General features: G+C 45.5%; 1 protein-coding gene across 1 annotated transcript in view; it reads left to right on the top strand.

Moving 5' to 3' along the window:
* Positions 1 to 17,505, top strand: part of B4GALT6 (beta-1,4-galactosyltransferase 6) — a 67,751-nt gene that overhangs the window by 29,962 nt on the left and 20,284 nt on the right. Inside the window, exon 4 of the mRNA XM_003127886.5 lies at positions 16,903 to 17,027. Within this exon, the coding sequence (XP_003127934.2) occupies positions 16,903 to 17,027 (125 nt within the window). The remainder of the gene's footprint in view (positions 1 to 16,902; positions 17,028 to 17,505) is intronic.

The following is a 17,505-nucleotide window of genomic DNA, read 5'->3' as shown; positions in this document are numbered from 1 at the left end:
CCATCTCCTTTCTGTTTTTACTTTCTTTGTTATGAATGGGTTTGAGTGACCTTTTCTGTGGTTGTGAGTGGTTTTGAATTTTCCCTTCTGTGCCTCACTCAGTCGCTACTTTATTGGTTCCTTATTGGTTAGTTAGATTTTTGTGTACATCAGTGGGAGTTCTTTCTAGAAATCCTGGCAGTGACCTATTGTCTGCTGTATGTGTTGTAATTGGTTTGTCTTTCCATTTTGTTTATGGAGTCTTTTATAGAAGCTTAAAATCATGTTTTTAGATGTATAAACACATTATTTAAGATTTTTGCTTTTTGGAGGTCTTAAGCTTTCCTTACTACTGCAAAGCCACACAAATACTCTTTTATTTCCTCCTAATAATTTTATAATTTTGTTTTAAATTTTTTTTTAAAACTTTGTCATATGAGGTAGGGATCAAGATACTGTTTTAAACATGTATTCAAAATTATGAAGATGATGTATTATCATTTAAAAAAAACCCACTATAATCACTCAGAAACCATATGACTGTTATTCTGCAATTTTTTATTTTTACAGCCACATCTGTAGCATATGGAAGTTCCCGGGCTAGGGGTTGAATCAAAGCAGCAGCTGCAGGCCTACACCACAGCCATAGCAGCACCAGATCTGAGCCACATCTGTGACCTACACCACAGCTTGCGGCAATGCTGGATCCTTAACCCACTGTCCAAGGCCAGGGTTCAAACCCACCTCCTCACAGAGACAACGTCATGTCCTTAATCAGCTGAGCCACAGTGGGAACTCCTATTTTGCATTTTTTTTTCTATTTTGAAATTTTTTGTTGTGTGTAACCTCCCTCCCCAGATTTTAAGCATCCTTTATGCATGTAAGTTAGTACCTTGATTTTTATAGAATTAAAATTTTAAATGGACATTTTTAGATTTGCTTATTTATTTATATGTTTTAATGTCCTCAGTATCTAAGTGTGTTTTTTATGTCTTTATATAACTTTTCTTCATTGAGGAAGTTAGCCTTTGTCATATTTTGTAGGACTTTTTTCAGTATATTATTTATAGAGATTACATATCTACAGTAGAAAGTCAGGTTCACCTTTCATTATCAGCCAAGGCCATGATTCTCAAAGTTCAGGGTACATCAAAATCACTAGATAGTCTTATAAAACACACATTGCTGTGCCCCACCCTTTGAGTTTTAGCTTCAGTAGATCTGGAGTGGGATCTGAGAATTTTCGTTTCTAACAAGGTCCCAGGTCTTGTTGATGCTGGTGATCCTTGGGCCACAGACCCACAGATCTAGAACCTATTCTGGCTGCACCACAGCTTGGTGAGCTTTTCTAATTCTTGGACCCAACCCCTAAATTTCTGATTTTACTTATTGGGTATGGGGCCTGAATGTTTAAAAGAAATTGTCGGTCAATTCTCATATCGTCATATTGTTATCCCCTGGCTGTCCCATCATCCGTCATAGAGGATGACGCTCTGGTTTTTGTGGCTATCTATGTATTTGTCATTATTTTGTGGTTTTTCATGTGTGGTTTTTTTTTTTTTTTTTTTTTTTTGCTTTTTAGGGCCAGAACTGCAACAGATGGAGGTTCCCAAGGTAGGGATCGACTCAGAGCTACAGCTGCTGGCCTGCACCACAGCCACTTGGGGTCCAAGCTGCAACCTACACCCCAGCTCACAGCAGCGTGCATCCTTAACCCACTGAACAAGGCCAGGGATTGAACCTGCATCCTCATGGATCCTGGTCAGGTTCATTAACTGCTGAGCCAGGAAGGGAACTCTGTGTTATTACTTTGTTACTGCAGCCTTGGTTTTCTAAAAATGAGTGTTTTCGTCTGTGCAATACTGAAACCACTGGGTAATGTTCTGTTGAAATATTGATTACAATAATTTTATTTTCGTAATTTGCATATTCAGGGGTTTATAGTTGGGGGAAATCTTTCTGTTCTTGGTTCAGTTGCCATTTTCTTAATTATTGCTTGGTGGGTACTAATTGAACCCTGTTGCAAAGTATCTGCCTGCCAGGCCTTCCTCTCCCCAAGTCCTGTACTTTGTAAATGCTCCTGTGCTTGAAAGATTGTCACGGCTGCTCCTCACTGCCTTTTGCCAAATGTCTTGATGCCCCTGCTCCTTCTCTCTGCTTCTGCCAGAGCCTCACATTCTTCTGCAAGAGAGGGTCACACAGGTTTGGCCAGCCTCCTTTTCATGAAAGCCTCTGCAGGCTTTGGGTCCAGTACCCATCCCTTGTCCAGTTAGCTGTGGCCAGCAGTTGAGTAGAAAATGTGACCATGTACAGACAACTCCTTGGGAAGGGGCCATGGGTACAGCCAACATAATGAGGCTTCTGCCAAAAGGGCCTTGCATGAGTCACCCTGGCGAGCCCCCCACTAGCCACGTGACTGCTGCAAAGTAAAGCCTCAGTTTACCTCCCTGTAAAACCTGGCCTTAATTGCTTTAGCCTCTGGGGTGTATATGTTACTTGTCCGAGGAGCTAAGCTTCTTGTTAGCAAATGTAAATAAACTAGAGACATCTTGCAAAGCAAAAGCAAAAAGCAAAACCCAGGATTATATGCCAACTTCATAGTGTCAGGAGGATTTAAAAAAAAAAAAAAAAAAAGCAAAAGGCCTGAAGCTTAATGGATGTTAACATGGTATTCCCTTTCTTTTTCCCCATTTCTTTGAATGATGGAGCCAGGTTTTACAATGATCAAGGGAGTGAGAAACATAGGAGAAACGTGTGGAGTTAAGGCTTTTTTTTGCTGTTCATCCTTAATTTGTTTTTAATTAACAGCATTATTTCCCATTGATGATAGAGAACAGCATAATGCCTAAGTATAAAATTTTTATTATAACATCACACAAAGTAATTGACTGCGGTGCCTCCCCCAATAATAGTTAAGGAGAGTCTGGGTAAGAAGATGATCTACTTAGATGCAAACCAAGTACGAATGACGATGAATTTTCCTATAATCCCCAAAAGTGAAATTAAGGTTTAAAATTGGTGTTTGATTATCCAGCTGTCACTTCTTTTTGATTTTTGCTGGCACTGGATTACCATAAAGATGAAGTTTGAGCTTTTCCAGTTGGAATTCACATACAGTTGATTTCATAGATTTCAGCAATATTTCACATTCAATCAATTACCCTGTTTTAAATGTTATATGAGTGAATACTTCTTTGTTACTATTAGTATTTATAGATTCTCCAGAGGGCAAATCCACATTCAGCTGTATTAAATTTATATGAGATTCTCCGTGCTAACAATTCACTTTCTCTACAGCTGAAAAATAACTAAGTGCTCAGCTTGGATGTTTTGGTTTTTCTGGGTGAGGTAGAGATGGAGAGTGTCAGCTGTACACTTTGCCTTAAAATGAAGATAGACTTACCTGTAGATTTCCTATCTTTTAATGATTCAAATAAAATGCTTTTGCAGTGACTTTTACTTCTTTTGTCCTTAGCATTTTTGGAATAGTCTCCTTTGTGCTTTAACCCTGATGGCTTCTATAAGTGCTAGCCTTAGGAGTATAACAAAAGCTACAAGGACTTTTTGAAATAAGTTTAAATAGTTTAAATGAAAATCAGCCAAGAGGGAAAAGAAGCAAATAAATTTCAGAGAATCTCAAATAATGCTTAATGTGACAAACCGTCATGCCTACATTTATTGTAAAAAGAGTGATGGAGCCAGTTTAGCATAAAGGAGCAGGTGTGAATAGGGCTGTGTTGGCCCTCTGTTGTGTACGGGGCTGGGGGGGGGTGTTTGCACAGGGGGCTGGGGGGGCACTGTGTGCTGCCAGCTAGAGCAGGTAACGCAGGCAGAGAAGGGTTGTCATGTGACGAAAGGAGACAGGGGACATGGGAAGTGGGTCTTGCAAGACACCTGAATAGATAGCTGAAGGGGACAGCATCCGAGTGCAGGAGGCTCTGTATTCTAGGAATGGAGAGTGGTCCATTGTGACCAGATGGGTGGATAGTGGGATGTGTGGGAAGTGAGGCTGGACAGGGAGGCGAGGGGACTTACCCGTCTCTGGGTGCCACGAATCCCTGGTCATCCATGCGTGGGTGTCAGCAGGGAGTGGAGCCCCCAAGCATGTTTGTACAGAGTATTGCTTTACAGCCTGGTGTGCGTCTCTCTAAGCTAAGGGTGCACAGTTTTCCAAGGATCTCAGGACAAAAAAAAAAGGGTAAAACAAAAACAAACAGAAAGCCCTGCTTTAGGGAATGTACCATTCATCTGCTTTTCGTGATGTGGCTAGGAGGGTGCTTAGAAAGATGATTCTGATGAGAAGTTGAGAAGGACGAAAAGGGGGAACGGCTGGATCTGAAAGGGCTGTGAGGAGCTTCCTGCAGGGGGCCCAGGAGTGACAGGGGCACATACCTAGGCTGTGGGGCTGGAGAGTGCAGGAGGCACCCGAGAGTAGAGGGATGCTCTTGGCCGGATGCAGTGACCAGCTGAGGGATTGGGGTTGATTTCCAGGTTTCTGGTTAGGTGGCCATTAACTGAAACCAGTCCCCTTTGGGAAAAGGGGAAGTGAATGAGTTCAGTGCTGGGCCTCTTGTGTTTAAAGCTCGGAGAGTTAATTTGGGGCCTGAATTTCAGCAGAGGGATCTGAGCTAGAGATGAGAGGAAGTGAGCCTGGAGGAAGGCTGCGAGTGGCCCCTGGAGACCATGAGCACCCAAGGGGTGAGGGGTGGTCCACAGAGAATGGAAAGCAGCCAGGGAGGTGGAGGAGGCCATCGAGGAAAAGGTGCTGTTGCATCACATGCTGTGAAAGGCCATTGAATCGGCACCTAGAGAAGTCATGGGACCACAGGCAGCGCAGTTTCAGTGGAGTGGCAGGGTGAAAGGCAAATATGCAAACATCCTGAGAAGAGATGCAAAATGTCTAAAAACTACCTGGTTTAAAACAAAGACAATGGGCCGATGAGATGGGAAGTGAAGGAAGTATCCAGGGGCCCCAGGTTCTTGAGAAAGTGACAGGAGACAGAATGTGCTCAGGTCAGGAACGAGTTTGGAATGTAGGAGGGGCACCTCCTCCCCTGAGTGGGGGGGGGGGCTGCGGTGCATTTGGAGATGATGGGGAGAAAGAGGGTTCAGGCCTGTTGCTTCCATGTTCCTCATAAAGGAGGAGGCTGTGTACGTCTGAGGAGGGGAGGGGGCGGCCAAGAAGGACCAAGAAGCTTGAAGGGGAGCAGTAAATATTTAAAAAGCTGTTATAGGGGATGTGAAGTGGAATCAATTAATCATAAATTTTTTTTTTTTTGTCCTTTTAGGGCCACATCTGCGGCATATGGAGGTTCCCAGGCTAGGGGTCTAATCAGAGCTGTTGCCTCCAGCCTACGCCAGAGCCACAGCAATGCCAGATCCAAGCCACATCTGTGACCTACAACCACAGCTCACAGCAACACCGGATCCTTAACCCACTGAGCGAGGCCAGGGATCAAACCCGCAACCTCATGGTTCCTAGTCAGATTCGTTTCTGCTGCACCACAATCGGAACTCCCAATTAATCATAAATTAAAAGGTGCTGACTAACTGGTTTGCAAGAGAGCCCTCCTCCCTACTCCTCACCCCCCCGGGGGGGGGTCAAAATGTACAGATAATATGTTTCTGTGGAAAGCTTACAGTGCTGAAGGCAATACATTATCTGTTGTCACCTAAATAATGGAATTAATCGATGTGCCTGTGTGATTTTCATCAGGGTGTTTATTGGGGGAAGAGTTAGAGGATGGGAAACTGTTGATCATGTGTAGCCAGGAAGGGAGGGAAATATAACAGAGTTTGTGGGTGTGTAGGTGTGTCTTAGTCTGTTTCAGCTGCTAAAGCGAAATACCACAGACTGGGTGGCTTCAGTAGCAGGTGTTTATTTCTCGTGGTTCTGGTGGCTGGACCTCCACCGTCATGGTGCTGCCAGATTTGGTGTCAGGTGAGGGCCTGCTTCCTTGTTCATAGATGGCCATCTTCTTGCTGTGTCCCCACATGGTGGAAGGGATGGAGGATCTCTCTGAGATCTCTTTTATAAGGACACTAATTCCATTTATGAGGGCTTCATCCTCATGATGTAATCACTTCCCAAAGGTGCCACCTCCTCATCCCATCACATTTGAGGGTTAGGATATCAGCATATTAACTTGGGGGGGGGGAACAAACATTCAGTCCATTGCAAGGTGCTGGGATTGGGTGAAACTCGTGGAGCTGTGCTTCTCTCTGTGTGATCCAGAGGTGCCATGCAGCAGGGACACTGGTTTAAAATGCAGGCCTCTAGGCCAAAACTCAGACCCAAAAGGAAAATCAGGTTTCTTGGTTATAAACCACAGAATACACCTTGATTTGGTTTAAGAGGAGATTTATGAAAAGGTATCAAGTGGCCTCCAAAAAACCTGGGTAGGTGCAAAGTTAGGTTCAGAGGCCAAGCACCCAGAACAAAGCCCAGACCATTGGACAGAGACTGCAGCTGTGACCAGCCCTGCTCATGTCTGGGGACTGGAGGTGCCACACTGGGGCCCTAAAGCCAGAAGCTTCTGCCACCACTTTTATTGAAAAATAGTTTGGCAAAGTGCCTGTGTGTTCATGGTGTTTACTTCTGCTTCAGAGTCTCCTGCTGATGCCCCTGGTCACGTGACTGCTTCTATCTGCTGGAGAGGTTGAGAGAGTGGGTTCTAGCTTCTTTCTCTGGGAGGCAGGACTCAACAGTGGGCAGTTTCAAGCCCCTGAGATGTGTTCAGGTGAAGCTGGATGCCCACAAACATGACCCCTGTGCATCCACTAACACGGGAGTTTTGAGAATGGGTCAGTGACGTCCATTCTCAACAGGTGGGCCTGGTGATTCTTAGCCACTCCTCCAAAATTAGCCAGTGGACTTATTAGGAGACCAGAGAGACAGAAAAATGGGGCTACAGCAGAGAGAACTTGAAGTCAGAACTGACTGGCTTTGAACTCTGCCACCGCCAGTCATTTCTAGGTGACAGTGATGCTCAGGGTATGAATACAGAGCTGGGTGTTAGAAGGATGACCAGGGAGAGCAGGGCACCTGTTGGTGAGTGTTGCTCCATATTATTAGAAGGTGGTTTGGCTAAAAGTCAGAAATTTCAAAGGAGGTAAATTTATGTAAGAAGGAAGGAGTGATTTTTTTTGGTGAGATATAGGTATGAGTCTGCAGAATACCTTCTTATGTGCCTGGCCCCAAGACCATGGACCTCAGAAAGTAAGCACTTGACGAATTTGAAAGGGAGAATAGTATTTTACTTAAGATGAGGAGTGGGGATGGTATTCGAGAAAGAACATTGAGGTACAGCATATGGAAACTTCTTGGCAATTGGATGGTTCCCGAAAACCACTTGGAAAGGCCAGAGGAGTATGTGATATACCCTTGTTTTCTTGACAATACACATCATTAATTTCATAATGGCTTTTTGGGAACAAGAAAGAAGCAGTACATTAACTGCACACACATTGTAGGGTATGTCCATATGTCAGAAGGCAGAACATGAGTGATGTATCTCCGAATTGAGGAAATAAGAGTGGTGGTGAATTATGACATGAAAGGAGTTGCCAGTAGTCAGGGACTAGAAAACAGTTTGCAAGGATATGATGAAGGACGTGAGGCCTCCAGGAGTAGACCAGAGATTCACTGAGCAACGATTACAAGGCACAGCTGGGAACAGGGAGCAGAGAAGGTTAACTGGAGATGACAGATGGTCCTTCAGAGGAAAGCAGGAGAAAGCAATGTGAGGGAGGAAATTGGAGTTAGAAGTGTGTGTTATGGTCAAGAGTAAGCAATGAGAACTTGGGCTGTCCAGGAGGCTGCTATTTTGGGCCACCTATATGTGGGCCATATTTTGTACATATTTAAGACAAAGTAAGTCTTAAAGGCATATTTTAGCACCTGGTGGAGCCAAGGAATGAAAATGCAAGGAGGAACGAAGCAGAGAGGGGAGTCGAGATACATGGCCAGCTCTGCCATTCCTCTGTGCACGTATTCATCTGCTCATTCATTCATCTTTCCATTCATTCATTCATCCATCCATTCATTCCTCCATCTATCTATCCATGCATCCATCCATTCACCTGTCCATTCATTCATTCATTCATTCACCCATCCTGTATCCAGGCAGTGCCTTGGCACTGGGGAAGCGGGACTAAAAACTATTCTGCTTAGAATAGTCATATTTGGCCACTTCAGGAATAATTGAGTAAGAAATCGTTTGTGTAAGTAGACGTTATATGATTCTAGAAATTGAGAAGCTAAAGGAACGCCCTGGGAATGGGCAGCTTTTAGTGTTGGCTTCAAAGATGGCTGTGTGGCAGCTGGGGGCAGGATGACTCACTCGTGGTAACTTTTCAGCCTCTGGGCTGCCCTTGGTAGCAGCCTGCAGGGTTGGGAGGGGATGTGCCACCTTATTGTAAAAATCGTGACTTGGGAAAAGAATTCAACTGAAGGGATAGTTCTAGAGGAAATTCAGGGCTTTCTCTGACACTGTGCATCAGATCTTTGGGCTATGTACTTCGGGAACCCTAAGAGTAAACAGTGACGGGAGCCAGAGTGTCCAGACTTAGGCTTTAGATGCCAGAAAATACAGGTAGGCCCCAAACTGAGTAAAGTACTCACTGAAACGTGTTGATTTGTAGAGAAAACAACTCTTTGGCTAGAGATAATATACCTTAAGTTCTACCTGAAATGTAAGAAAAATGTAAATGTAGATAATTCATATGTATTGAATATTCATTTTGTTTTTGTTTTTTTTCTTTTTTGCCACTTCAAGGCATATGCAGTTTCAGGGCCAGGGATCCAATCTGAGCTGCAGTTGTGGCAATGCTGGATTCTTTAATTCACTGTGCTGGGCCAGGGATCGAACCTGGGTCCTGGCACTGCTGAGAATCCACTGATCCTGTTGTATCATGGTGGGAACTCCAAATATTTGTTATTTTAAGAATTATATTTTAGGAGTTCCCGTCAAGGCTCAGCGGAAATGAATCTGACTAGAATCCACGAGGATGCGTTTTCAATCCCTGGCCTCACTCAGTGTTTTGGGGATCCAGCATTGCCATGAGCTATGGTGAAGTTTGCAGACGTGTTTCGGATCCCCTGTGGCTGTGGCCGGAAGCTGTAGCTCCAATTCAACCCTTAGCCTGGGAACTTCCCTATGCTGCAGGTGGGGCTCTAAAAAGCAAAAAAAAAAAAAAAAAGAAAAAAGAAAAGAAAAGAATTATATTTTAATAATATCCTAAACCACTTCATGTGATATGTTGTAATCCCCACAACATGAACCTATGATTTAGGCCTGTGCATACCTGACGGATCCCAGGCCGTTCAGGTCCTGCTTCCCAAAGCGGGAGGCACAGTTGCATGTCCTGCCGATTCAGTGGGATGAAGTTAGAGCGCATGTGCCATGTAACCAGAGGTGCAACCAGGTTACTCCCTCACACACAAAACAAGTGATTGAGAGCAGGCTTTGCTGGCCAGACTGAGAGGCAGCTCATCACTGACTGCCTTCCTCCACTTTTCCTCCCACTAAGTGGCAGTCGCTCCTCTCTTAGGTGCCCAGTTCTCCTGCTCTTTTCCTTCTGACCCCCGTCCCACCTTCCAAATAGTGAAAACCACTGTTCACAGTGTTTACATCTGTAGGCTGATGGGCGACACCGCTGGGTAAATAGATTTCAGCCAATAAGTAGATTTTTTGGCTTTTTCATTTCTAACTGGGCAAAGAGCATGTGCAGCGCTGGCCAGCCTCAGACCCAGCACGGAGTGAAGATGGGAAGCCCTCTTGAGCTCAGTGGGTCCTTCCTTTTCAGCTGTCCTTGAAATCTCAGCAAGCGAAGTGAAGGGGGCTGGCCTGACTGATGGCCTGTTCTTTACGAGTAGAGCCAGAGGTCTCCTCTCCTGACTTTAGAGCACTGGAGTGCTTTCTTGAGTGAAACCTGGAAGGGACACCCAGTATGTAAAGGAGGTGGGAGTAGCCTTAGTGGGTGCAGTGGGGAGCAGCTCAAGTCCTCCCTCCCCTGACCACAGGCTCCCCTCGAGGGGTTCTTTCCTCTGAGCATAGTTTGGAAACCATGTCACCACTTGCTCATCTGCTCCGGGCCTCTTCCTGGCCACTCTCTATAATATGCTCTTTTCCTTCCCTCCTTGTGCACAGAAATAGGTGCTCTTTCTAATGCCATGTGTTGAGTAGCTGGAGCCAGGGTATTAAGAATATGCAGACCATGACCTATTGATTGAAGGGGCACAGGCCACCCACATGACAGCAGGTAGCTCCCTCAGCATCAAAACTCCCACTTTGGGGAAGTGGAACCCACAGGGTTATTTTGGTTAAGGTGGCAGTTTCACTACACCCACACAAAGGAAGTAGAGTCATAGGATTTATTACTTACAGATCCCAGAAACTGAGTGTGTGGGGGGCACAAAGAGCTGGTGGGAAGAGCAGTCAGTCTTCTATCCCAGGAGATAGAGAGCAGGGTGTCAAACTCCTGTTGCTTGTAACGTGGTTGAGACAGAGGTCACTAACTCTTCTTAGTGTTGGCTCTAAGTGGTTTTTTTAAAAGGTGCCTCTAGAAAAGCAAAGTCGAAATTTATGGCGGGAATCCTTAACTCAAGCCCTTATCTAAATGTCCAGACTCTGAGCACAGGGGTTATCACACTGTGAAATGAATAGGAAGCAGCTCAGAAAAACAGAAATTGTTTTTCTCATCACCATTGATCCCGTGATGCCACAGCATCAGTCTTTAGGGAAAGTCATAAGCATTCTCTGGACGGTAGAGATACTAAAAGCCACTGGCAGGGTTTTGGTCACCCAGCACGTGAAACATTTGAGCAAAGCAAAAATGCCATCAGCAATGGCAATAGACAAATGGCAATGTGAAATCCTGTCTGTAACTGTCCCCCCCATGGGTTGGGGGTCCAGCCAAGAAAATAAATCAAAGTCGTTGGGTAAGGTTAAGGTAGGCATTTGATTAAAAACTTGAGTGAGATTATGCAGTTCTAGTACCTGTTAGGCCATCTTTTGTAAGTTTGTCTGAGTTTGTCCAGAATTATTCATATGCACATAGCAGGTGGTACCCTTTACAGCACATACACTTACTTCCTGGGCCATAATCTAGAGTAATCTAGAGCCAAACTGTCATCCAAGCTGTCTGTGCTGAAGTATCTGCTGATGCTGCACTGGGGCAGGGCTTTGGTCTAAGGTGGGGTTCGGCTTGCAGGTTGGGGTTTGCTGGATGGTGGGTTGTTCCCTGCCTGCCATGGAGGTGTCTTAAGGCACTTCTGTCCCCTTGAGGGTAGTAGCAGGCTTACTCCCAGTACATTGGGGATGAATGCTGCATTTTTTTTTTTTTTTTTTTTTGTCTTTTCAGGGCCACACCCACAGCCTGTAGACGTTTCCAGGCCAGGGGTCGACTCGGAGCTGCAGGTGCCAGCCTGCATCACAGCCATGGCAACACCAGATTCGAGCCATGTCTGTGACCTACGCCACAGCTCATGTCAACGTCAGATTCTTAACCTCACTGAGTGAGGCCAGGGATCGAACCTGCATCTTCATGGATACTAGTCAGGTTCATAACCTGCTGAACCACAATGGGAACTCCCAATACTGCATGCTTTTGATGTGAGGAGGCAGAAGGAGAGACAGTTTTGGGGGCCTGTTCTATGATGTGAAGGTGGTCCCAGGGGAACTGAAGTGCAATGGTGCGACAGACAGGACTCTGGGCGCGCAGGGAGGCAGAGGCATTGAGGGTAGGGGGAGGAGAAAGTGCGGTGTAGAGAGCCACGAGCATGATGTCCCCATGGCCCTAGACCCAGTGGGCACCAGCTACATGATCAGGAAGCGAAAAGAAGTCAGGGCTCCCCCAGGACTGCTGAGACCTAAGACAGCAGGGGAGTGTGCTTCTTGGGACCAGGTGTGGGTCAGATTCCTCCAGGTAGGTGATTACGGCATCCATACCTATACCAGGAAAGGGTAGGGGTGAGGGGCCACCAACAAAAGATTTCAAGAAAGATTGCTCCAGTAGTGACACCTGCCATCCTGCCAGTTATGCCTTGTCCTTTTCAGGGTCCCCTCATTTATGTTTGCAGGGCTTTCGGGACAGCGCTGAAATTTGGGTTCCAGTGTCAATGAGAGCATCCCGTGGATAATTAGAGAAGTGAACAGGTGATTGTCGCCCAGGAGCAGGACAAGCTCAGAGAATGGCCAGGTCACTGGGTCAGGGGTCTGGGTGGCGACCTCTCTCAGCGGTCAGAGTGTAGTGTCAGGTGACAGATCCTGCTGCCAAGGCTGCAGCATTCTGCGAGGCGACAACATCTGCCATTAGGATGGGACCACAGTCTTCTGAGGAGCCCATGGCGCCTGAGCAAAGGCTTCCAGCTTGTGTTCCACTGTTCCGAGATTCAGTCGTCATGAACCCTGGTCTCTGGAGCTGCTGGTACTCAGAGCCCAGTGGTCATCTTGTGAGGGCAGCTGAGCGTCTTCTGCCCCTGTGGGCTGGGAGGCTTGGTGAGGTCTCTTCCTCCGTAAACAAAGCTCAGAATCAGTTCCCAAGACTCCCAGGAGCTAATAATTGCCCTTCTCCCTCTCCCTCTGGATGGATTTTTCTAAAAAACTTGGCATTTCTGTCAAGATGTAGTTAGGCGTGTCCATTTCTCCATTCACCCTGGTCATCGTTGGATGTTTTGGTATGATGGACAGTAACAGGGGATGCCTAGCACAGAGGTTGCCTCTTTCCTGACTTATATGCTGTCACCTCCCACTCTAGGATGTCCCAGTCAACTGTCCAGGGGTCGGGTCCACCTTCACCAGGGCAGCATTAGCACATGTAGTTAGGAAGGCTCCAGGCCCGGGGAGCATAGCCTTGGCATGTGAATAGGCCACTGTGCTCAGTAATTCCCAAACCATGGGGCAGGGGTCTTAGAAGCTTGTAGTAGTTTTCCACCTCCTCTGGGGGGCTGGGGGGAGCCAGTGGCTTGCTCAGGGCCCCACTTTCATGCTGCCCTTGCCTCACAGTGTTTGCCTTCTGGTGCCATGCTGGCCCTGATAGAGCTGCCTCCTCACGGGTTAGACTGGCTCCCCAAGCTCAGCACCCAGTCCTGGCCCAACACAGCGGGCCCAGCATCCAGCCTTCCCCTCCAGCTTTAAGAAGCTGTCCTTGGCTCCCGGGACCTCACAGCCTGCGCCCCTGACCCTTCCTGGGGGAAAGAGGCAGGGCCTGATGGTCCAGGTTGGCTCACTTTAGCCCAGTGTCCAGACCCTTTTTTTTTTTTTTTAATGGATAGGTTTTATTTATTTATTATTTTAATTTTATTTATTTATTTATTTATTTATTTATTTGTCTTTTTGCCTTCTCTAGGGCCACTCCCTTGGCAAATGGAGGTTCCCAGGCTAGGGGTCTAATTGGAGCTGTAACCACCAGCCTCCGCCAGAGCCACAGCAACACAGGATCTGAGCCGGGTCTGCGGGCTACACCACACTCATGGCAACGCCAGATTGTTAACCCACTGAGCAAGGCCAGGGATTGAACCCGCAACCTCATGATTCCTAGTCGGATTCGTTAACCACTGTGCCACGACAGGAACTCCTATTATTTTAATTTTAAAAAATTTTATTATAGTTGATTTACAGTGGCTGTCAATTTCTGCCATACAGCAAAGTGACCTAGTCATATATATATATACCCAGTATATGTGTGTGTGTGTATATACACACTTTTTTCTCATATTACCTTCTATCATGTTCTATCACAAGAGACTAGATGTAATTCGCTGTGCTATATACAGCAGGACCTCACTGCTTCTCCATTCTAAATGTAATAGTTCGCATCTACTAACCCCATACTCCCAGACTTTCATATGTGATTATAGCCAATCATTCCAGACCCACACTAAGTGGTGTCTCGTTTAGTGAGTAATGGGACATGTAGCTGCTGCAGACGTGGGCCTGCTGGCCAGTCTCTGTAGAGGAATCTGACCTTTTCCAACACCAACAGTTCGGGGGTGGGGGCGGCAGGGGTGCATTTCATGGCAGAGCCTGGCAGGCAGCAGCAGTACATGTCAGCACAGAACAAGGGCACTGAGCACCAATGAGCAGTGCTTCCTTCCCAGGGAGACCAAGCCGATTGGAGGAGGATATTAGCTGTTCGCAGCTCCAAGGCATTGTGTGGGGGGACAAACTGTACCCCAGTCCCGTCCTCCTCCTCAGTTGTATTGAGCAGCTGGAACTGGTGTATTGAATTGAGAACATGTAGATTATGACCTGCCGAATGAGGGGGCACCAGCAAAGCCACCCATGTTGGTTGGCAACAGCTCCAACCAATATCCGAGCTTTGGAGTAGAGGAGCCGGGGGGCAGGGGGTGTCATTTTGATGGAAGGTGCGGTTTCAATACATCCGCATAAAGGAAATAGTCTCAAGATTTACGGACCCTGGGGCGCCCTGGGCACAGTGAGCCAGGGGAAGGGCCAGCCCCCATTTCAGGTCACCAGCCAGCCAGAGATGGAGAGCAGGACAGCAGGCACCTGTTATTTATAAAGTGGTTGGGGTGGAATGCAGTAACTTTTTGCGGGCTTAACTCTGAGTGGCTATTTTAAAAGTTCCTGGGGAGAAGAAGCCAGAGCAGGAACTGATGGCAGGAAGCCTAGACTCAAGTCCTTATCTAAATGTCCTCATCCAAGACATTTAGATAAGGACTTGGGTGTGAGCATGGTCATCACACTGCGAAATGGATAGGAGGCAGCTCAGAATTGGACACTTAAAAGTTGTTTCTCTCATCACACCCCACCCCCACCTCCATTATATTCATGTGTGTTTTTCTTCCTCTCTCTTTCTGGTCACACTCTTCTGTTTCCAGTGGTGGTGATCCCTGTCCTAGAGTCTGCCCCCCATCCCTTCACACACCCCCAAGAGTGAGGTTGCTGTTACCCCTGGCATGACAGTCTCATGCCACTGGGTCATCTTTGGCCTTCAGCCAGTAAGATATTAAGGTTTCAGCACCAAGAGCAATAAGCACATAGGAAAGATGCTGAGGGACTCTGAGGAATGTGAATGGGGGACCAGTGGGGAGGGAGGTGAATTTTGGGTGCCTCAGGCATTAGGAGTCGTTAAGTCCTGGATGCGGCAGGTCCTGTCCATTGAGGAGAAAGATAGAAAGCCTGCCTCTTAATTTGCTAGCACATGTGTGTTCAAGATGGAAATTAAACTGCAAATGATACTGGAGAAAGCTGCTGACAATAATGATGATTACAGCTGTTGAAGCTATAAAGCTGGAAAAAAAAGGGCCAAAAAATTGGTTTAGTGGTGCATAAAGAATGCCAACTTCAGTTCCTTATATGAACTGCTTATTATTTAGACTAATTACTATCATTTTAGTAATCATGCATACCATTAAATGCATCAGATTTATTTGTGTGAATTTTATTTGATTACAGTGCTAGATTCTGTTTTTGTCAGCAAAGTCATGATAGTCTGTACTCACATTGACTGATGAATCTTACATTTGATCTACCCTTTCTCTGCAAGTTCATAGGTTACTCTTTAGGTAAATCTGACCTTTCTAAGATTGGCTACTTTGCACTTCTTATCACACTGAAGGGCAAGTGTTTTGTTATAAAAGACAGCAAACGTCAGGAGAGCAGGCAGACATTAGGAAATTGCAGTTTTCTCTAGCTTACTCTATGAAACATAGGCATTTGCATTTTAAAATACTTCTCTCTAGCATGCCTCAGTGCTTAGTGGAAGCCACCAACATTCCTACCTAGTTAGGATGAGGAGGGATTGGGAAGACAGGTGGCTGTGAAACTATAGAATATGGAATAGCAGGAGGAAAGGAAATGGGGGTCCCTTGAAGAAGAACTGAGTTTTACAGTCATCTCTCAGTATCCAAAGGAGATCGGTTTAGGATGCCATGAGGGTACCAAAATCTGAGGATGCTAAAGTCCCTTATGGTCAACCTCCATATGTGGGTTGTGCATCTGCAGATTTCAGCCAGCCTTGTGGATATGGAGGGTTGACTGCATGGAATGATGGCCATTGAGCTTAGAAGACTTGAAATGGGAAACCTCAGCATTTGTTTGTTTGTATTTTATGAGACTAGGAGGTGAAAGAACTCAGTTCTGTTCTTTGTTGGCTTTGAGTAAGTTAATGGAAATGGTTTTCCATCCAAGAGTCATTCCTGTTTCCCTGGTATATGTTAGAAAAGCTGTTAGTAAAAACACCTCCAGGAATATCATATATCTGTTAATTTGGACAGTGAGTGCCTCTAGTCTTTCAGTTTTTCGTATTAAGAGGATACATGTGGGTGCTCAAAATAAATTTGTTGAATTGTGTTTGGAGATGCTCTCTTTTAAGAAATATCAGTAGCTGACAGTAATAGTAGTTAAATCTACTGAATATGGATCTTTGTGCCTGGCAGTACTTCATCTAATGGAGGCAGGTATTATCACCTTTTTTTTTTTTTACAGATAAGAAAACTGAGGACAGAGAAGTTATTTCCCTGATACACAGAAGCTAGGATTCAGCTTCTTGTCAAGCCAACTGCTTGACTGACTCTACGTGCTGTGCTTTCATGCCTCCTATGCTAATTATGTTGAAATTAAAAATAGGTTTTAACTACTTGAATAAATTAGAATGATAACTCTACATTGTAATGATGTGCAAACATTTCCCAAAGAATATTAAAATATTCACCATATTACTCAAAAGCAAAAAGTTTAAACACTTTGATTTTCTTTGGCTGATTGACCAAAGCAATAGTAGGATCATCATATAATTTATCATCCAGAGTAATACTGAAAGGTGATATTAACAATTATATGCTGGTAGCAGGAATAAATGGTTCTGTCCCAGCAGCTACATTATGCCGTCAGTCTACTGATTGTTGTTTACTGTAACTTCATATTAAAACAGTTCTTCACATCTTTGACCTTCCAGGGGGATTCCTCAACGTCAATGTTAGTGAGGTCAGTTTCCATGAAATTCGTCAACTCTTCTCCAAGGATTTAGATATTGAGCCCGGAGGTCACTGGAGGCCTAAAGACTGTAAACCCAGATGGAAGGTAAGGGATGTGTTTTCACAAGTGACATGACTGTTACTGTGCATGTGAGGGAAAGTGTGTGTGATTCTGAATATACAGTGAGATCCCTTTGTCTTGACCGATTTAAGACATCAGAATGTTTGTATTTAAGGTAATAAGTGTTCACAGTTTAAATGTGATTTAGTCGTGTTTCCTTGGAAGGCAGACTCCCCCTGGGCATATCCAAACCCTGTGCTCAAGTGTTCAGTCTCTTGGAGATCCTGGTGATAAAACCTCCCTTGGGACTGGCTTGGAAAATGGATGTTTTTCCTGTTCTCACTTGTTTGGAAGACAAGCTGTGATTTCATGGCCTCCTGCTGCTATCCCTGATGGTTCCTGCCACCTGCAGGCAGAGAGTCCCTGTAGGTCCTGGAACCAGTGACTTCCAGTGAGGTCTAGCATTGGGGTTCCTGAGTCCCAGGATTCCAAAAAGGCTGCTGTGCAGTCACTGTGGGACACA

Source organism: Sus scrofa, chromosome 6 (genome assembly GCF_000003025.6).
Source record: "Sus scrofa isolate TJ Tabasco breed Duroc chromosome 6, Sscrofa11.1, whole genome shotgun sequence".
NCBI lineage: Eukaryota > Metazoa > Chordata > Mammalia > Artiodactyla > Suidae > Sus > Sus scrofa.
Note: the sequence above shows the minus strand (reverse complement) of the source record. Positions and strands in the feature narration are given on the sequence as shown.